This window comes from Leucoraja erinacea, chromosome 10 (assembly GCF_028641065.1).
Source record: "Leucoraja erinacea ecotype New England chromosome 10, Leri_hhj_1, whole genome shotgun sequence".
Classification (NCBI taxonomy): Eukaryota; Metazoa; Chordata; class Chondrichthyes; order Rajiformes; family Rajidae; genus Leucoraja; species Leucoraja erinaceus.
The window spans coordinates 48,460,894-48,478,914 of NC_073386.1; the positions used below are offsets into that span (position 1 = coordinate 48,460,894).

Consider the following 18,021-nt stretch of genomic DNA (forward strand, 5'->3'; position numbering starts at 1 on the left):
TAGAAAAAAACTTTCACGAGAAAGGCAAACACAATCTACATTCATTCAGGAAGTAGGGTGCACATAGGGCGATGGTACATCAAAATCAAATAACCTGCAATATTTTTTCACCATCGCCAAACTATCACCTTTGTCAGAAATACTTTGTTAGATTTATTGTGCTTGTCTTACCTGCAAAGAACTACGTGGGCGTAAGGGTGCAACTGCTGGTATTGCAGGCAACACTGCAACACGCGGTCATCATTGTTTTCTTCCCTTAATCCACCTGCTCAGATAAAGAAATCAATGTAGGAGGTACAATATATATATCCAAATGAGTAGACAATGTCATGAGAGTAATTTCATCTTTTTATATAGATAAAACATTCCAGAATAATTTTGCATAACTTTTATACGACTTTGACTGTTTTTTACTCCACTTGCTTTTAATATATGCTCTCAACATTGACACGGTATTTAATTTTTATAAAAGGCCACTGTTTGCATTCACAAAATGGATCCAACAGTGCAACAAACATTATTTCTGCGATTCAGCAAAAGTTGGAATTGAGTTTGAGTAATGTATTATGTCACTGTTTCATTTTCTTGAACTTAAGTTATCAGCAATACAAAATATCTGCTTTTAAATAAATACTTTCCATACAGCAAGAAAGCTGCAAGTGGTATGCATCTTGACCTTAGCATACATCACATGTTGCAATTCTGTAGGAAGGAACTGCAGATGCTGGTTTAAATAGAAGATAGACACAAAAAGCTGGAATAACTTGGCAGGTCAGACAACATCTCTGGAGAAAAGGAATTTGTGACGTTTCGGGTCGAGGGAAGAAGGGTCTCGGCCTGAAATGTTACCTATTCCTTTTCTCCAGAGATGCTGTCTGATCCGCTATGTTACTCCAGCTTTTTGTGTCTACATGTTGTACTTCTAACTGAACTGATCAACATAGTTCAACTCAACCAAAACAAAGATCTTCTAAAATAAACTTCACAACAAACCAGCAAACTTTTGTTCTTTCACAGAAATAATAAAAGGACAAAATATAATGCCTCTATAAAATTTAATTGCTAAATACAGTAATCATACATTATAGTACATGCAATACTATTTAATACACATTATATGCTATGAGTTCCCAAGTATAAACAAATTCTAAACTCTTTAGTTAAGGGCACTGTCCCACTTGGGAAACCTCCACTGCGAGTTCTGGTGACCTTAAACGACTAAAAAAAAATCAAGGTCGCGGTGACCTACGACCTCCTACGACCTTCCTCGACTATATGTACGACCTCCTATGACTATGTTGAAGACCTCCCTCGACTATGAAGAAGACCTCCTTCGACTATGTTGAAGACTGGCTTTGACCATAGAAGTTTTATTCGAGGATGGTGTCTGGCAAATTGGTCCGCGAATGAGCACGACCCACTTCGACCTCAGAGGACCACACCGAAAACCAACAACGACCAGTGATGAATGCCTACAGCTCAAATGATCACCTGATAAAATGATATCATGTCTGCATTTTTTTCTCACTAAAAAATGTCTCCCAGGTTGTTTTTTTATAAATTATTCTGAACCATGCAAGCAAGGAAGGAACTAGTTTGGAGGATGTTAGTAAAAATACAACTACTGCTGTTTGCAATAGCCTTTTTGCTTCTGCAGCCTTTTAAGAAAGGCAGAAGGAGAAGAGCAAGGGTGAAGAGGAAGCACAGGAAGAAGTCTCAATGGGTGAATGGAGATGATGTGATTGACTGTCCCAGTACACCAGATGACTGTTGAATAAAGTGGACTACGGGGCCATGAGGGAGGAGCTGGCGAAAGTTGACTGGAAAGATACACTAGCAGGGATGACAGTGGAACAAAAATTGCAGGCATTTCTAGGAATAATACAGAAGGTGCAGGATCAGTTCATTCCTAGGAGGAAGAAAGATTCCAAGGGGAGTAAAGGATGACCGTGGCTGACAAGGAGCGGTCAGTATAAAACTAAAAGAAAAGTACAACGTAGCAAAGATGAGCGGGAAGCAAGAGGATTGGGTAATGTTTAAAGAGCCACAGAAGATAACTAAAAAGACAAAACGAGGACAAAAGGTGAGGTACGAAGGTAAGCTAGTCAAGAATATAAAGCAGGTTAGTAAAAGCTTCTTTAGGTATGTGAAGAGAAAACATTTTAGTTAAGACCAAAGTTGGACCCTTGAAACCGAAAAAGGTGAATTTATTATGGGGAACAAGGAAATGGCAGATGAGTTGAACAGGTACTTCACAATGTCTTCACAAAGGAGGACACAAACAATCTTCCTGATATAGTAGTGGCCAGAGGATCTGGGGTGACGGACGAACTGAAGGAAATCCACATTAGGCAGAAAATGGCGTTGGGTAGACTGATGGGACTGAAGGCTGATAAATCTCCAGGGCCTGATGGTCTGCATCCCAGGGTACTTAAGGAAGTGGCTCTAGAAATCGTGGATGCATTGGTGATAATTTTCCAATGTTCTGTAGACTCAGGATCAGTTCCTGTGGATTGGTGGGTAGCTAATGTTATCCCACTTTTTAAGAAAGGCGGGTGAGAGAAAACAGCGAATTATAGACCAGTTAGCCTGACATCGGTGGTGGGGAAGATGCTGGAATCAATTATAAAAGATGAAATAGCCGCACATTTGGATAGCAGTAACAGGATTGGTCCGAGTCAGCATGGATTTACGAAGGGGAAATCATGCTTGACTAATCTGAAATTTTTGAAGATGTAACTAGGAAAATGGACAAGGGAAAGCCAGTGGATGTAGTGTACCTGGACTTTCAGAAAGCATTTGATAAGGTCCCACATAGGAGATTAGTGGGCAAATTTAGGGCACATGGCGTTGGGGGTGGAGTGCTGACATGGATAGAAAATTAGTTGGCAGACAGGAAACAAAGAGTGGGGATTAACGGGTCCCTTTCAGAATGGCAGGCAATGACTAGTGGGGTACCGCAAGGCTCGGTGCTGGGACCGCAGCTATTTACAATATACATCAATGATTTGAATGAAGGGATTCAAGGTAACATTAGCAAATTTGCAGATGACCCAAAGCTGGGTGGCAGTGTGAACTGTGAGGAGGATGCTATGAGAATGCAGGGTGACTTGGACAGGTTGGGTGAGTAGGCGGATGCATGGCAGATGACGTTAAATCTGGAGAAATGTGAGGTTATCCACTTTGGTAGCAAAAACAGGAAGGAAGATTACTATCTAAATGGCGTCAAGTTGGGAAAAGGGGAAGTGCAGCGGGATCTGGGGGTCCTTGATCATCAGTCTATGAATGTAAGCATGCAGGTACAGCAGGCAGTGAAGAAAGCGAATGGCATGTTGGCCTTTATAACAAGAGGAGTCCAGTATAGGAGCAAAGAGGTCCTTCTGCAGTTGCACAGAGCCCTAGTGAGATCACAACAGTTTTGGTCCCCTAATTTGAGGAAGGACTTCTGCAGTTGAGGGAGTGCACATAGACAAGCCCTAGTGAAGCATCACACTCTGGAGTTTAGTGTGCAGTTTGGAGGGGGAGGAATCTTATTGAACATGGTCCCCTAATGTTCCCGAGGAAGCAGGGGCCACATTTTAAATAATGGGCAAGCCAGTTAGATGGCAAGCATGGCACAGAGAATCTGAGTCCCTGTCTCCCCACAGGTTTTCCAAGAGAGAGCTTATCTTAAAGATAGCGGACAGGGGATGGCATTCTGCTGATTGAGGACCATGATCACTCAAGGTCCCCCCGAATGGCCTACTCCTGCTGCTATTGACTGGTGAAGTGGCGCTGTACAAAAGGGCATAAGCACACTGTGGGGCAGTCCTGGCAGCCCCCCCTCCGCACAGGATCATGCTGCTGGAACCATTCCTCATCCCCCTCCTGGGGTGAAGGTGTATCTCAGCCTCCCTGATGCTCTGTGTGTGTCAGACACAGGAGAAAGGGCTGCTTTGCTGCCTTCAAATGAGTCAGTGAAGGATGTGGTGGTGGTGACATATACTACCTCCCTGGTCTCCACCTCCAGGGGTCTCTCATGAAGGGCTATCTCCTCCTTCATTATCACCTCCTGTGGCATCACCTCCTGCCACTCCTCCTCTTGGGTGGGCACAACCTGCATGACAGTTTTTGTTTTAGGGTTGTGCCCTCCCCCTGCGCTGCTGCCTTTTTTGTGCCATCTCTAAAACGCAAGTCTCCTCCCCATAAACCACAAGTCTCCTCCCCAAAAAAACTCTCCAGCTATGAATGAACATGCCCTGGAGTGACAGAGGTCATGTGCTGCTGTTTAAATCACATTTTTTTTTTCTACCAACCTATTTTTTCACCCCAGAGCTATTACCTTCAACTACCTTCGACTGCCTTCGAGTACCTACGACTAGCATCACGACCTACTGCGACTGATTTTGACTAGACCTATGACTAAAAAAGTATCGATTTTTCCCATGGCGATCTCCACCGCGACAGAACTCGCGGTGGTGGTCGCCCAAGTGGGAAAGGGGCTTTAGAAAACTTGGCTTATTATTATTATTATTCATTTAAAAATGCCTTTCAAAATGAGAATATTTTTAATTAAGTGATCCCTCAAGTGATCCCCACAAGAGTGTAATCATAAAGATGAATTGGGAACAGAGCCGGCAGCAATACAACCGAGGAGGAAAGGTATTAAAAATGATGCCTTCCTTTCCAACTTTTTCAAATATGCCACAAGGAGATCCATATGTTGGCAATGCCATGCAAGAATTATATGGAATTATGGATCACACAGAGACAGGTTTCCACAATAAAATCCAAGATTAGTTAATGATCAAAGACAACATATGAATGAGTTAATTCACTGAAATTTCTGCGTTTCATGAACCTTTCCAAAAAAAAATACTTCCAGAGGCAAATGCTGAGCAAAAACCGAGCTAATAAAGTGACTCGGGGAAGAGCTGGCCTGGGAATCTTCCCAACTTCCCAGTTTGACAAGGCCAAGGGGAGGGAGAGGCGCAGGCTGGTCCAGGAGGAAGTGGTGGAGGAGGAGAGGTGTACTAGAGCAGTTGGATTGAGGCAGCAGGGAGCCTAGACAAGGTGGGAGCGGGCCATGGACCGAAAAGTCACATGGACTGAGCTCTGCAGGCTGAACCACAGCGCATCAATTTCCTGGTCCAGGCAGAGTATGATGTCCTGCCCAGCCCATCGAACCTCTTCATCTGGGGCAAAGCGGAATCTCCAGATTGCCCGCAATGCTCAGGCAAGGGGACGTTGGAAAACATCCTGAGCTGTTGCCCAATAGCTCTTGGGCAGGTACACCTGGCACCACGACCAGGTTCTTAAACCCATTGCAGAAGCTATCAGCATGGGAATCAGCAGTTGCAGACGAGCACACCCCACCACCCAGATGATCACCTTCGTGAAGGCCGGAGTGCAGCTGCCAAGAACCACAGCAGCCAGGAATCCGTCAGGAATCCTGGCGACTGCGGAGGACTGACAGCTTTCCGTAGACCTGGTGAAACATCTGAAGTTCCCACAGCACATTGCCACAACCACCCTGAGGCCAGATATCCTCCTGGTCTCTGAGACGACCAAAAACATTGTCTTGTTGGAACTGGCAGTGCCGTGGGAGGACCGTCTGGAGGAGGCCCACGAGAGGAAGATGACCAAGTATGAAGAGCTAGTCATAGACTGCCGTAAGCAGGGCTGGAAGGCAAGGTGTATGCCCATTGAGGTTGGCTGCAGACGTTTTGCTGGGCAATCACTCTACAAAGCCTTGAGTGCACTAGGCATCAACGGAGTGGCGAGGAGAAGAGCCATCAAGAACACCACAGAGACAGCGGAGAAGACCTCGAGATGGCTCTGGATCAGGAGAGAAGGTCCATGGGGAGGAGCGAATGCCACCTGAACACAAGCTGTGGTCCGATCAACCACGGCTGGGTCGCCTGGGTGAGGGTGTCTGATGTTGAAAGACCCGGAACACCTAATGACCCCAGGTTACTGATTAGGTGTTCAGGGGCATGAATAGATGTATTTTTATCAATCAGGTTAGCCTCTTTTCAGATTGTATGGATTCTCCCGATTGAAGCACAAATATAATTTGTCATGTTCTCAATGGATCATTTTTAACCGTTCAGAGATTGAGCAAAAGTAACATGCAGTCCCAAGGTATTTTTGGAGACCATTGGGTTGGAAAACCCTAGCCAGTTGTAGTATAGATAAACCAATGCACATATTCTGAATAGCTGCTTGCTTGTCAAATTCACATCTCGCTCCACTAACTAGATCAGCTCTCCAAGAAAGCTACTTCTTTGCTTTAAGTGTATACAAATGCTAACTGGGCTTTGAAAGTATCATGACATACAAGTAAATTGTCTTCTAAACAGTTCTAGAATAATTGAGGTGCCACCCCAGCATACCAACAATGGTTCTGTGGATCACAAAGCAGTTGCTATATCTTAGGATGACAGTATTCCGGATCCCATCTCTGCTGATGGCTGCAAGACAGCCTGCCAGAATTTTGTCACTTGTATCAGGAGGCAGCAAGTTGGTCAAGATGTTGTCGGAAGTCTAGGAGGATACAGTCCTAGGTCGTAGTTTAACAGTGTTTGTTTAGATCCGGATTCATGGGCGAGATACGTCTTTGTGGTATTTCTGAAAAGCGCTGATCTGAAGTATTCATTCTTTCATCCAGGAATGACATACCCACGCAAAGCCAGTTAGTATTCATCCGGATAAATTGGTGACTGCTGCTAACTGGCCAGACACAGCTCATTGCTCATCAAACAAACATTGTGTCCACCCATCCTTTACCACTTCCAGCAGGGCTAACCTTCTCATATTCTTTGACCTTCTGGACTCAATGAATTATGACTGCTTTAAATTTCCTTGCAGACATTTAAAAACGATTCAAATAGACTAAAATAGCAAAGAACAAATTCAACAGAAAACTGTGCATCAATAAACAAAATTCAATAAAAGTTAAACAATTCAGTAATTTCTTCCTCAGGGTCAGCAAATTCATTCAGATGAATAGGGTCACCACACATACAGTGGCCAGTTCTGCTATAAAGCTGAGGGGCTAGATGTAAAATACACCCAGCACTTCTACGAGTCCAGCCACAGACCTGGAGAAGAGATGCATCAGCACCGGACTTCCAACTAGTTTTTGGATCTCTTCACTTTTTTTGAGTATGTGCAGAAATTAACAAGCTGAACAGCAAGCAACTGATAAACTGATAGTTCCCCACAGAATCACTGGGTGCTGGTCACCTTGATTCAGGTCCAATGTCTGCTGGGCTTCCCAACCTGAAACTCCAACAGTTCTCATTGAAAAAGGGTAAACCAAGTCAAGTCATATGTATAGTGGCAGATTATTATATCGTTCAAGGAATTTCTCCCTTCAGCCACTATAAGGAGATAGCGTCGTTTACGCATGGGAGCTCTTCATGAGACTCTTCACGAGATCAATCTTCAAAACACAGTCTCTTGATTAATTGTCGAAGTAACAGTGAAATATTTCTTTATTGTTGAAGTAAAACAGTGAAATATTCATCCAAATTTCTTGTTTTAAGTTCATTTTAATCTTACACGAAATCAAACTTCAGCATGTAGCTCTGACCAATGTTAGAAAGCTCCGCATGGTCGAAATATGCCTCCCTCCATGCCTCCTAAATTAAAAAACTCCAAGCTTCTGCGCAAGAATCCCAGCAGCAAACATGCTTCCGACTACGTAATAAAACCCACCCACATAATACAGGCAGACAAAATTAAAGGCAAATGCCATAATTTATGACACACCAAGTTAAGCCAAATGGCCACTACAATATGTACAAGTATAGTGAGGTACACAAACAATGAAAATCTTGCTTGCAACAGAATCATAGGCATGTAGACTCAGTCAATGCAGAAAACATAGATTATGTTTAACAGTGGGAATAAAGACTGCAAAAACAAGACATTGGTGCAAAAATATAATAACAAGTCCATGGTGGTGTAAGCATTGATCAGCTGTTTTCCGTTGCTGAGGCATGATTAGGGTTGTACAGGTCAGTTCAAGAACCTAACAGCTATGGGGGTCCTGCTGTTCCTGAACTTCAGCTTCTGTTCAGGCTTCTGCACTTGCTGCCCGACGATAGCAGTGAGAAGAGGCCATAGCCCAAATGGCAGAGATCTTTGATGATAGATACCACTTTCTTGACATGGCTCCCCATGTAGATGCTTTAGAGGCCTCTGCAGCATCCTGTATACATTAGAATTACTGTACCAGGTCATGATGAAATCAGACAGGATACTTTTTAGTGCTTCTGCGGATGTTTGACGGTGTATTTAAACTCTCTAATCTCTTTAAACTTTTAAGAAATAGAGACAGTTCCACTTAGTCCACCTAGGCTTACGTGATCTCCTGGTCGTTGAACACTAACTTCCCCTCCCAATCTGACCTCCTACATGTGCCCAACGCAAATTGGAGGAACATCACCTCAGTTCGCTTGGGCAACTTACAACCCAGCAGTATGAATATTAACTTCTAACTTCAAGTAAGCCTTGCTTTCCCTCTCTCTCTCCATCCCACCCCCATCCTAGTTCTCGGACTAGTTTTATTGTCCTCCCGATTAAATGTTACTGATTGTATGCCTCATTATCACCGTCCCCTCAGCTAACAACGATACATCCTACATTTTCTTTGAACTTAGTCCCCTTTAATCACTCATTTTCTCACCTTACCCTTCCATATCTCTATGTCGCCCTCTACCGACTCTCAATCTGAAGAAAGGTCTCATCCTGAAACATCCTCACTCATTCCTTCTCTCCAGAGATACTGCCTTGCTGAATTACTCCAGCATTTTTGTGTCTATCTTCGGTATAAACCAGCATCTGCAGTTCCTTCCTACACGGTGAGACACGACTTGTCTTCTTCGCGATCTATATGCTGTGTCCAAGATGTTAACATCCAGGAATATGAAATTGCTAACTGTCTTCACCGCCAATCCATTAATGAAAACTGGTGTATGATCTCCCAACTTCACCTCTGTGAAGTCAACTATTAATTTCCTGGTTATGTTAAGTTTGAATAAGAGGTTGCTGTTGCGACACCACTTGCCAGTGTTCTATCTCACTCCTGTACACTGGCTCTTCACCGCCTGTGATTCGACCAATCACAGTGGTGCCAAAGGTGAATTTGTAGATGGCACTGGAACTATGCTTAGCTGCACAGTCATGGGTATAAAGAGAGCACATCAGGGGGGGGGGGGGGGGGGGGGGGGGGGGGGGGGCGAAGAAAGTAGCCTTGAGAGAAACTGTGCCGATGGTCATTGAGGAGGAGATGTTACCAATCCAGGGCTGAGGTCTGCTGATCAGGAGGTCACTGACCCAATTGCAAAATCCAGATTATTGAACATTTGTACCCGTCTTGAGCCAAAAATCATAGATTAAGTGGTCAGCCACACTAATTGACCCACACTGCATAAGTAGGCATAATAATAGGGATATTAACTTTGCAGAACTGCTGTGTTGTACACGGCTTTGCAAAGTTTCCTGTATTTCTCCCAGTTGGTTTCATACTCTGACTATTATGGTACCAATAGAATCTACCCTTGGTGGAAATGATTGGCTGACATCTTGCACACCAAGAGAGAGGCAAGTGTGTTGTCTCGCAATATCTTTGTTACATGCCTACAACATTTGAAATCTGGGAGTGTGTCTATGCTTCAAGACGTGTATTGTAATGGGTCAATTAACAAATGTTGCAGCAATGGTAACTATTTGAGGGTGTGGTGGGGTATATGTATGTCAGGTATTAGCTATGTTTGAGGCTTTAGGAGACTGGGAGTGTTAAGCAAGTGGGTCTACTAGCAATTGTTGAGAGATCAGCTTTGTAAATGCGCGCAATGATACCGATCACAAATGGAGTTCACTACCAACAACACTTTCTGGTAGACTTTCAGGAATGGTTAGTGACCATAAGAACCTTCCCTTTAAGGGGTGAAAACATGGATTCAACTAGGGTAATCATCTTAAATGAATGCAAGTGACTTTTGAAATTGCATCCTGCGATTACATATTAAGTTGATAAATGTGTAGTTACCGTAGTTAGGTTGTTGGAATCATATTACAAAAAGTGCATGCAAATATTTCTGGTGCATCATGCAATGGATCATGCTGACATAGGTTACACATATAGTCCTTGTTCTACTAACATGATTCAAAAGTCTAGGTGGGGGCGCTGCAATGGCGGCAGCCCTGTCAGCAGCACATTAGTTTTTTCAACTGTTTAAATTTTTTTTAGTATGTTTTAAAGTGTTTTTAATGGTTCTTTGTGTGTTTTGTGTGGGGGGGTGAGGAGGAAACCGTTTCGGCCACCTCCTCCATGGAGAGGCGACTTTTTCTAGGTCGCCTCCCCCGTGGCCTAACAGCAAGGATCGGGCGGCCTTTCCCAGAGACGCGCCCGGGGCTTCAGCGGCGGGCGCAGCGTGGACTCTCGGCATGGAGCGGGTTAGCCCTCGCTGGGGCTCGCTGGAGGGGAGCGCTCCGTTTCGCTGGCTCGCGGCAGCCGGCAGCCTGAAGCTGCACAGCTCCAGCTGGTCGTCTGCAGCCCGGGATCCCTCGTGGGGGACCCGGGGGAAGAAGAAGCCATCACTGCCGGCCCGTGGCCAACTTCTACCACGGGCGCGGTGGCGACTTACCATCACCCCTGGAGGGGGGCTTCGACCGCCGGCCCTGCAGTCTGCGGTGCTTCTGGCTGCGGTGCGGCGGGAACTTTAAACTTTAAATCTTCGACCGCCGGCCTGCGGCCTACACCAACTTAAAGCCGCAGTCTCCAGTGGGGAAGAGCCGACTCTGGACTTACCTGGACTTGTACCTTGTCCTTTTACCATCTGGACGCCCGCAGCAACGGCTGCGGAGGGTTGAGGTCCCGACCACGGGGGAAAATGGAGGAGGACTGGCCAAATTGTGTGCCTTCCACCACAGTGATGAATGCTGTGGTGGATGTTTATGTTAAATTTTTATTGTGTTTTTGTGTGTGTTCTTTATAATTGTATCGCTGCTGACATATTCATTTCACTTGCACTTACGTGCAATGTGACAAATAAACCGTATTGTATTCCCAGTAATATTTTTTTCATGATCAAGACAAACAAAGTTATCTTAATATGTACTAAGCATTCAACAAATTATACCTCTGCTTAATTAGTTGGCTGCTTGATACTGTTGTAAAAAATGGATAAGAATCTATCATCTATTTTATGGTTCTTTTATACCACTACAAATGTTTCTAGCAAACGTCTGCCACCTATAGTAACTATCAAATATTGCCATTGGAATCAAGCTAATTTCATCTTTTTTCCCAGTTGTTATAAACAAATGAAACCACAAAATATTTTCAATCGTTAAAACTACCATTGATTCAGAAGTTAATGAAAACAAACGCATCGGGTGATAAAAATGAAATTTTCAAAACTATCTAAACCCAAACCTAAACTGTGAAGAAAAGGTGTAGGATCATTCTTCCCTCACCATGGGTTAGATATACGCACACACTTAACGTGAAACCAAACTGCTTTTCATATTTAACAAATTTAGTCAAATCATCCTCTCCCAAGTGACAGACTTAAGAGTCTGCAACCGATTATCACCAAATTAAAATAGCTATTAAAACAAACCTTTCATTAACATTTTTAAGAGATTAAAACATTTTTAATTACTATATTTTAAACCATGAGCTTACTCTTTCAAAAATTTCTGCAACTACGTCAGGCAAGGACACAATCTGGCTTGTTTCTTTTCTACTTCACTTTCAATTAATCTGTCATTTTTCATCATCTTTGTTCACACACTAACATTGCCCTCTGAACAAGGTATTGGAAGAAGACCAGTATATACAAATCCATATACCAACATAGTACACCCTTGTTATAACGGACCATACTGGGGGGGGGGGGGGGGGGGAAGGATGTGGTGTCCGTTATAACCAAACAAGTTGTTATCATTGTATGCACTTGAAACAAAGAACTGCAGATGACAGTTAATACACAAAAGTGTTGGAGTAACTCAGCGGGTCAGGCTGCATCGCTGGAAAACATCAATAAGTGATTTTAGGAATGTTCTTCAGACTGATTTAGTCTGCTGAGATACTCCAGCAATTTGGGTTGTGTCACCTTAGAACTAGGCGCCAATTCTGCTGGTCACCAGCGAGCAATTCTTCACCGGTTCACATGGCTGTTGTTGTGGCTCAAGTTGTAGCCGCTGGGGGCAGAGCATTCCAGGGGAGGAGGGGGTGGCGGTGGAGGGGTGGCGGTTGAGAGGCCGAGTGGACAGAGCAACAGGAGAAGGAGAAGGTGGTCAAGTGGAGAAAGTGAAGGAAGAAGCAGTATCTGGTGAGAGGCGAGGGAGCCCCACTGTGACCAAGCGGGTCTTGTCGGTGAAGTCCCCATGCGCAAAAATACGAGCCACAACAACAGCCACTTCAACTCGAGCATGCGGTGAATGAAGAAGGGCTCGCTGGTGCACCTTGTGAGTTGGGCGGGGCCCTTCGAAACCGTGGATGTAAGCAACTGGAGAAGTGGTGCGAGTCGGACCAAAATCCGTTATAAAGGGGTCCATTAAAATGAGGGTTTCCTGTATATGCTTCAGAATGAGAACAAAAGGAAGAATGTTGAAAGAAAATCAACGTTACATAAAATGTGACAGACCAGTGACATAAAAAAATAGGGACAGTGATGGTGTAACAAAAATAAAACAGGAAAATCAAGATAAGGAACAACATATTTCCTTGAAATGTGGTTTTCTTTGATTGATAACCGAGTACACCAGACCTCAATAAACTGCAATGTAAACTTGAAATATCTTTTTATCTCTTATTCACTGATGATCCCAAGCATCAATGCCTATCTCTGAAATAGAGGGCTGCAATGATAATACTATATTACTTACAGAACTTTTGACCTGCCTGTTGCATGGATTGGCCCCATACATGCGGATGGCGACATTTTAAGCAGGAATAAACAAACTGTACAGCAGGTACAGCTTTGCGATTGACATTTCTGGAGGCTTTTTCATTCTTTAAGAAATCCAGTTCCTGTAGAACTACCCATGGGACAACTAAAATTGGAAATCCAACACCTGTAATCGTACAAATAGTATACAATGACATTAGATATATGCAATAGTCATGGATGCTGGAAATCATCTTTAATAATTTTGTTTAGAACTACCCACCAATATCCATATGATGACAAGGAGCAATGGGAGTTGTATTTATCCCAGAGAATAACGGCAAAAAGTCTTAGGAGAATAATTAATAAATATTAAGGTAGAGGAGAAAAGAAAGACACAAAGTTGCTGAGTGACTAGAAGGGTCAGGCAGCATCTCAGGAGAACATGTCAGATTGTAGCCCTTTCTCAGAATGATTGTGGTGGGGAAATCTGGAAGGGAGAAGGGGCAGGACAAAGACTGGCAAGTGATAGGTGGATACAGATAATGGGGGTTTTAATAGGCAGATGATTGGACAAAGGCAAGAAATGAAAATACATGGTGTGAAAGATGGTATTAAATGCTATTACTAAACGAAAATGTAAATGTGGAAAATATATGCCATTAGATCTGAACAAAATCTAATTGAGAATTCAGATATTTATTATATACTAGACTAAGTGGGACCCATTGGGTCCCATGTTCACACAGGAGGGCTGGTCCACCAATGCAATATTCCACCTCTCCACCAATTCCAATATTGGTGACCAGTGGGGGAGGGGGATTCTGGAGCACTAGCATGGGAGCTGCGGGCCAAAGGGACTGGTTGCCAGAGGGCTAATATAGATATTGTGGGCCGAATGAATTCTTGGGCTGGCAGCTCAGTCACTCAGGCCTGGTGAGTTCACTCAGGTCTGGTGGGCTGCCAGCTCAGAAACTGCCAGAAATTCTTCCCAAAACAGATGAGAGACTGAGAGAGAAGGGGAAGAGGGTGGAGAATCAATTTTAGACATTTTTCATCTTTTTCTGCAGATCACCAATGAAGGAGGAAAGTCTATCCTGGCCAGGATCTCACAGGGAGCCAATGAAGGGAGGGAGAAAAATACTGGGGTGAGGTTTAATACCTGCAGGAGGAATACTTACTGATGGGCCGAAGGGACTCCCCCTGGGCTAGTACAGGCCTGGCACGGGCCTTTTTTATGCCAAAATGCTCGTCCTGGATTAATTTGGGGCAAAAGGGACTGGTTTCTCGGCTAATAGGGGCCTTGTGGACTGAAATTAGTGGTTTCAGGCAGGCCAAACAACTCATTTCATTTCATTTCCATTTCCATTTTGCATTTCCATTTCAAGCACAGGGCAGGCCAAACAACTAATTTCATTTCATTTCCATTTCGCATTGTAGTCTCAAGCACAGGGCGGCCCAAACAACTCATGGCATTGTCATTTAATTTACATTTTCCATTGCAGTCTCAAGCACAGGGCGGGGGCCACACAACTCATGACAATGTCATTTCACTTCCCTTTTGCCTTGCAGTCTCAAGTACAGGGCGGGCTAAATAACTCATGGCATTGTCATTTCACTTCCATTTTGCATTGCAGTCTCAAGCACAGGGCGGGCCAAACAACTCATGACAATGTCATTTCACTTCCCTTTTGCCTTGCAGTCTCAAGTAGAGGGCGGGCTAAATAACTCATGGCATTGTCATTTCACTTCCATTTTGCATTGCAGTCTCAAGCACAGGGCGGGCCAAACAACTCACGGCATTGTCATTTCACTTCCATTGGGCGGGCCAAACAATTCATGGCATTGTCATTTCACTTCCATTTTGCATTGCAGTCTCAAGCACAGGGCGGGCCAAACAACTTATGGCATTGTCATTTCACTACCATTTTGCATTGCAGTCTCAAGCACAGGGCAAGTCAAACAACTCATGGCATTGTCACTTTACTTCCCTTTTGCATTGCAGTCTCAAGCACAGGGTGGGCTAAACAACTCATGGCATTGTCATTTCACTTCCCTTTTCCATTGCAGTCTTAAGCACAGGGCAAGCCAAACAAATCATGGCAATGTCATTTCACTTCCAAATCATTTATTGCAAATCTCATTGCAGGCAGGCCAAACAATTCATCGTGGCATTGTCTCTTTCATCTTACAGTAACTGACGGGCCAGGCATCTGGGTGGTATTGTCATTTCCCCCCCCAGGAAGGGGCGTTTTCATCGCGGTGATGACAGTCTCAAGGACCAATCAGCTGATCAGGGTGGGCCAAACACACACATGGCTCTGTTATTTTTAATCGATTTTGCAAAATCCTCGGTCCTCAAGCAGAGGGCAAGTAAAAATGGACAAAATGGCAGTGTACAGGATACTTCCCTTTTGCAAATCAGTCTCACAGCACAGGGTGGGGTCAAATGAACTTTTGGCATATAGATGTCAAAATCCCTTTTCCATTGCAGTACCTTAATGAAAGCCTGCGTGCCAAACAAATCATTGCAACTTTCATTAGGGCTACTACATCATTTATTGCAAATACATTGCAGACAGTTCAGTTGATTCATCGTGGCCTCTCTCTTGCGATCTTGCACAGTAACTGACTCACGTCCAGGCATCTGGGTTTTATACTCCTGCCCCCCCAGGAAGGGGCATTACCTTCATCGCGGTGATTGACAGGCAAGAGGACCAATCAGCCGATCAAGGTTTTTTTTAAACACGCATAACTCTTTTATTTTTAATCGATGGGAAAAATCCTCCGTGCCTGCTCAGCAGAGGAGGACTGAGTAAAAATGGCCAAAAATCACAGTGATACAGGATAGCGTTTTTTTCTAAAATCAATATACAGCACAGATAGGAAGTGGTCAAGATGAGACTTTTAATTATATAGATGTTAAAATTAATTAAAATTACGTAATTGTATTATCTACCTTTGATGAAAGCTTGCATGAAAATTACAAATTGCACTAACCATTTACTTTTCCCAGGAAATCTACATAAATGCCTTTAAATAAAAACAGATCTAATGTTGATGCTTCAGCTCAAGAGTTCCTTAATCTTAACAAAAGATTTACATTTCCATTGTTGTAAAATACCAGACACCAGGTTTTATTCTCATACATTTTCACTAAGAATTAGTATTTACTAACCTGATACTCCATGGTCCTTCAAATTTACAATAAAGTTAAGGTGACTGATAAAGATGTTGGTGTCAAGCACAAGGAGAATGTCAGGCTGGGAAATTACTTCAGCTGGATAATCAAAAACATGATTCAAAAATGAATTAAAATTAGGTATTGTAACTGAGACAATTGTAAATCCGAACAATTGCAGCATGCACATAATATTTCAGTTCTCATTTTGCTTTAAAAAATATATATTCTCCAAGATTATACACTGCCCTGCAAACAGCCAGCATGAAATGAAGTCCCATTTAAAAAAAAATGCAAACCTCTAATTTGGAATGGAATTTTCAATCTACCCAATTATTAACATTGGGGATACAAGTAAACACCAGAAACTGGGACTATGAAACTCCAATAAAAAAAATATTAACCTAGTGGGCATAATTTCTTGAATGGTCTTGTTGACACCCAATTATTCATAGATGATCTGCTCCAATAGCAAATTTCATCCAGAAAAGCAAATCACAAGAGATTTTCTACTGCGTGCAGCATGACTGTAGGCTCAGAAATACTACAAAAAGCCCAGTCAACTAGTATGAGGATGTATTTTATTTTATGGGGAAGTAATTTAGAATGAAAGGTTATTTAGAAGGAGAATGGTCTTCAATACAAACATCATTCCAGTAAAAGGTGGATAAGGGTAGAGATGGAAAAATAATTAATTGAAAATACAACTCACACAAGGATATTTTTACTTCCTGTGGGGGGTCTATCTCCATGCTCGTCAGTTCCCCATAGCTCTGTCCCAGTTCCACCTCCAAGACCTTTTCATGTCGAGCTGTTTGTAGCGCTTCCGCTGTTTCCATCTTTAAAGGAAAATCAAATTATGTTTAGTGTTACACGTGGATCGGGCTAAATTCATATGAAAATGACAAACATGTGACATTTGGACAAGAATTCAGTTGTTAAAATATGGAATGATTGGTGTTTTTGTTACTTTAAAAAAAAAAAGAGGTTGATAGCTTATATCCAAAATATGAATTATTGGTGAGAAACCCATGATATATTATAATCTGATATTTTAGATGACACGTACATCTAAACATACTTCCTTAAAATCAAAATATTAAAAGGAGTTTCAATTATGTATACATTTTTTTCCTGCACGACTTGTTTTCCATTTACTTTTAAAATCTATGAAAGAAATTATTGACCCATTTAAAAAAGACTGAACAATCAAATAAGTTGCATTAGAATGGTTACCAGAATCACAGAAGATGAAAATGCAGTTTAAAATCAAAACAAAGGACAGGACAGGCAGCATCTCTGGAGAGAAGGGATCGGATCAGACCCGACCTGGAACGTCACCCATTCCATCTCTCTGGAGATGCTGCCTGTCCCGCTGAGTTACTCCAGCATTTTGTGTCTACCTTTGATTTAAACCAGCATCTGCAGTTCTTTCCTCCATATACTGGGAATTAAATATTAGTGATTCCAAAAAAATCTTCACACGAAATGATGAAAACTGGTGAACTTACCTCCTAGGATTTTTTTTTGAACAGATATAATCTTAATCAATTTATCTTGATGTCCATTATGAAAAAGATGGCCATACATCACAACTGAAGACCTTTTCCTTTTGAGAAGCCCCAGATGAGGCAAACATTTCCAAGGCACCCTGAATAGAACCGCTGACTTATATTACTTTTCATTTGGTGTGATTATTCTTCAAGAATAATTTTAAATTATGCAGCTCCCAAATTGCAAGTTTTTACCCTTTCATATGGAACTACATGCTTTGTTAAATTAGCATTTACTTTCTTCTAAACTAAAATTGAATTTACAATTTTAAAATCATACAAATATAATTTTCAGAGAACTTATTTTTACAAATGATCTCATAGTACTTAGTTTATGATGCAATTTTGCACTGGTGACAACTGTCCTGACTCGAATGAATATGCCACCATCATCAATGAT

At 42.7% G+C, this 18,021-nt stretch overlaps 1 protein-coding gene across 2 annotated transcripts in view; it reads right to left on the minus strand.

The window, feature by feature from the left end:
- The window catches only part of swt1 (SWT1 RNA endoribonuclease homolog), an 87,362-nt gene that overhangs the window by 41,280 nt on the left and 28,061 nt on the right, over window positions 1–18,021 (minus strand). For both annotated transcript variants that reach the window (XM_055642170.1, XM_055642171.1), the window contains exons 7-10: window positions 16,781–16,907; window positions 16,066–16,167; window positions 12,886–13,074; window positions 172–265 (exon numbers count right to left, since the gene is read on the minus strand). In XM_055642170.1, the coding sequence (XP_055498145.1) occupies window positions 172–265; window positions 12,886–13,074; window positions 16,066–16,167; window positions 16,781–16,907 (512 nt within the window). The remainder of the gene's footprint in view (window positions 1–171; window positions 266–12,885; window positions 13,075–16,065; window positions 16,168–16,780; window positions 16,908–18,021) is intronic.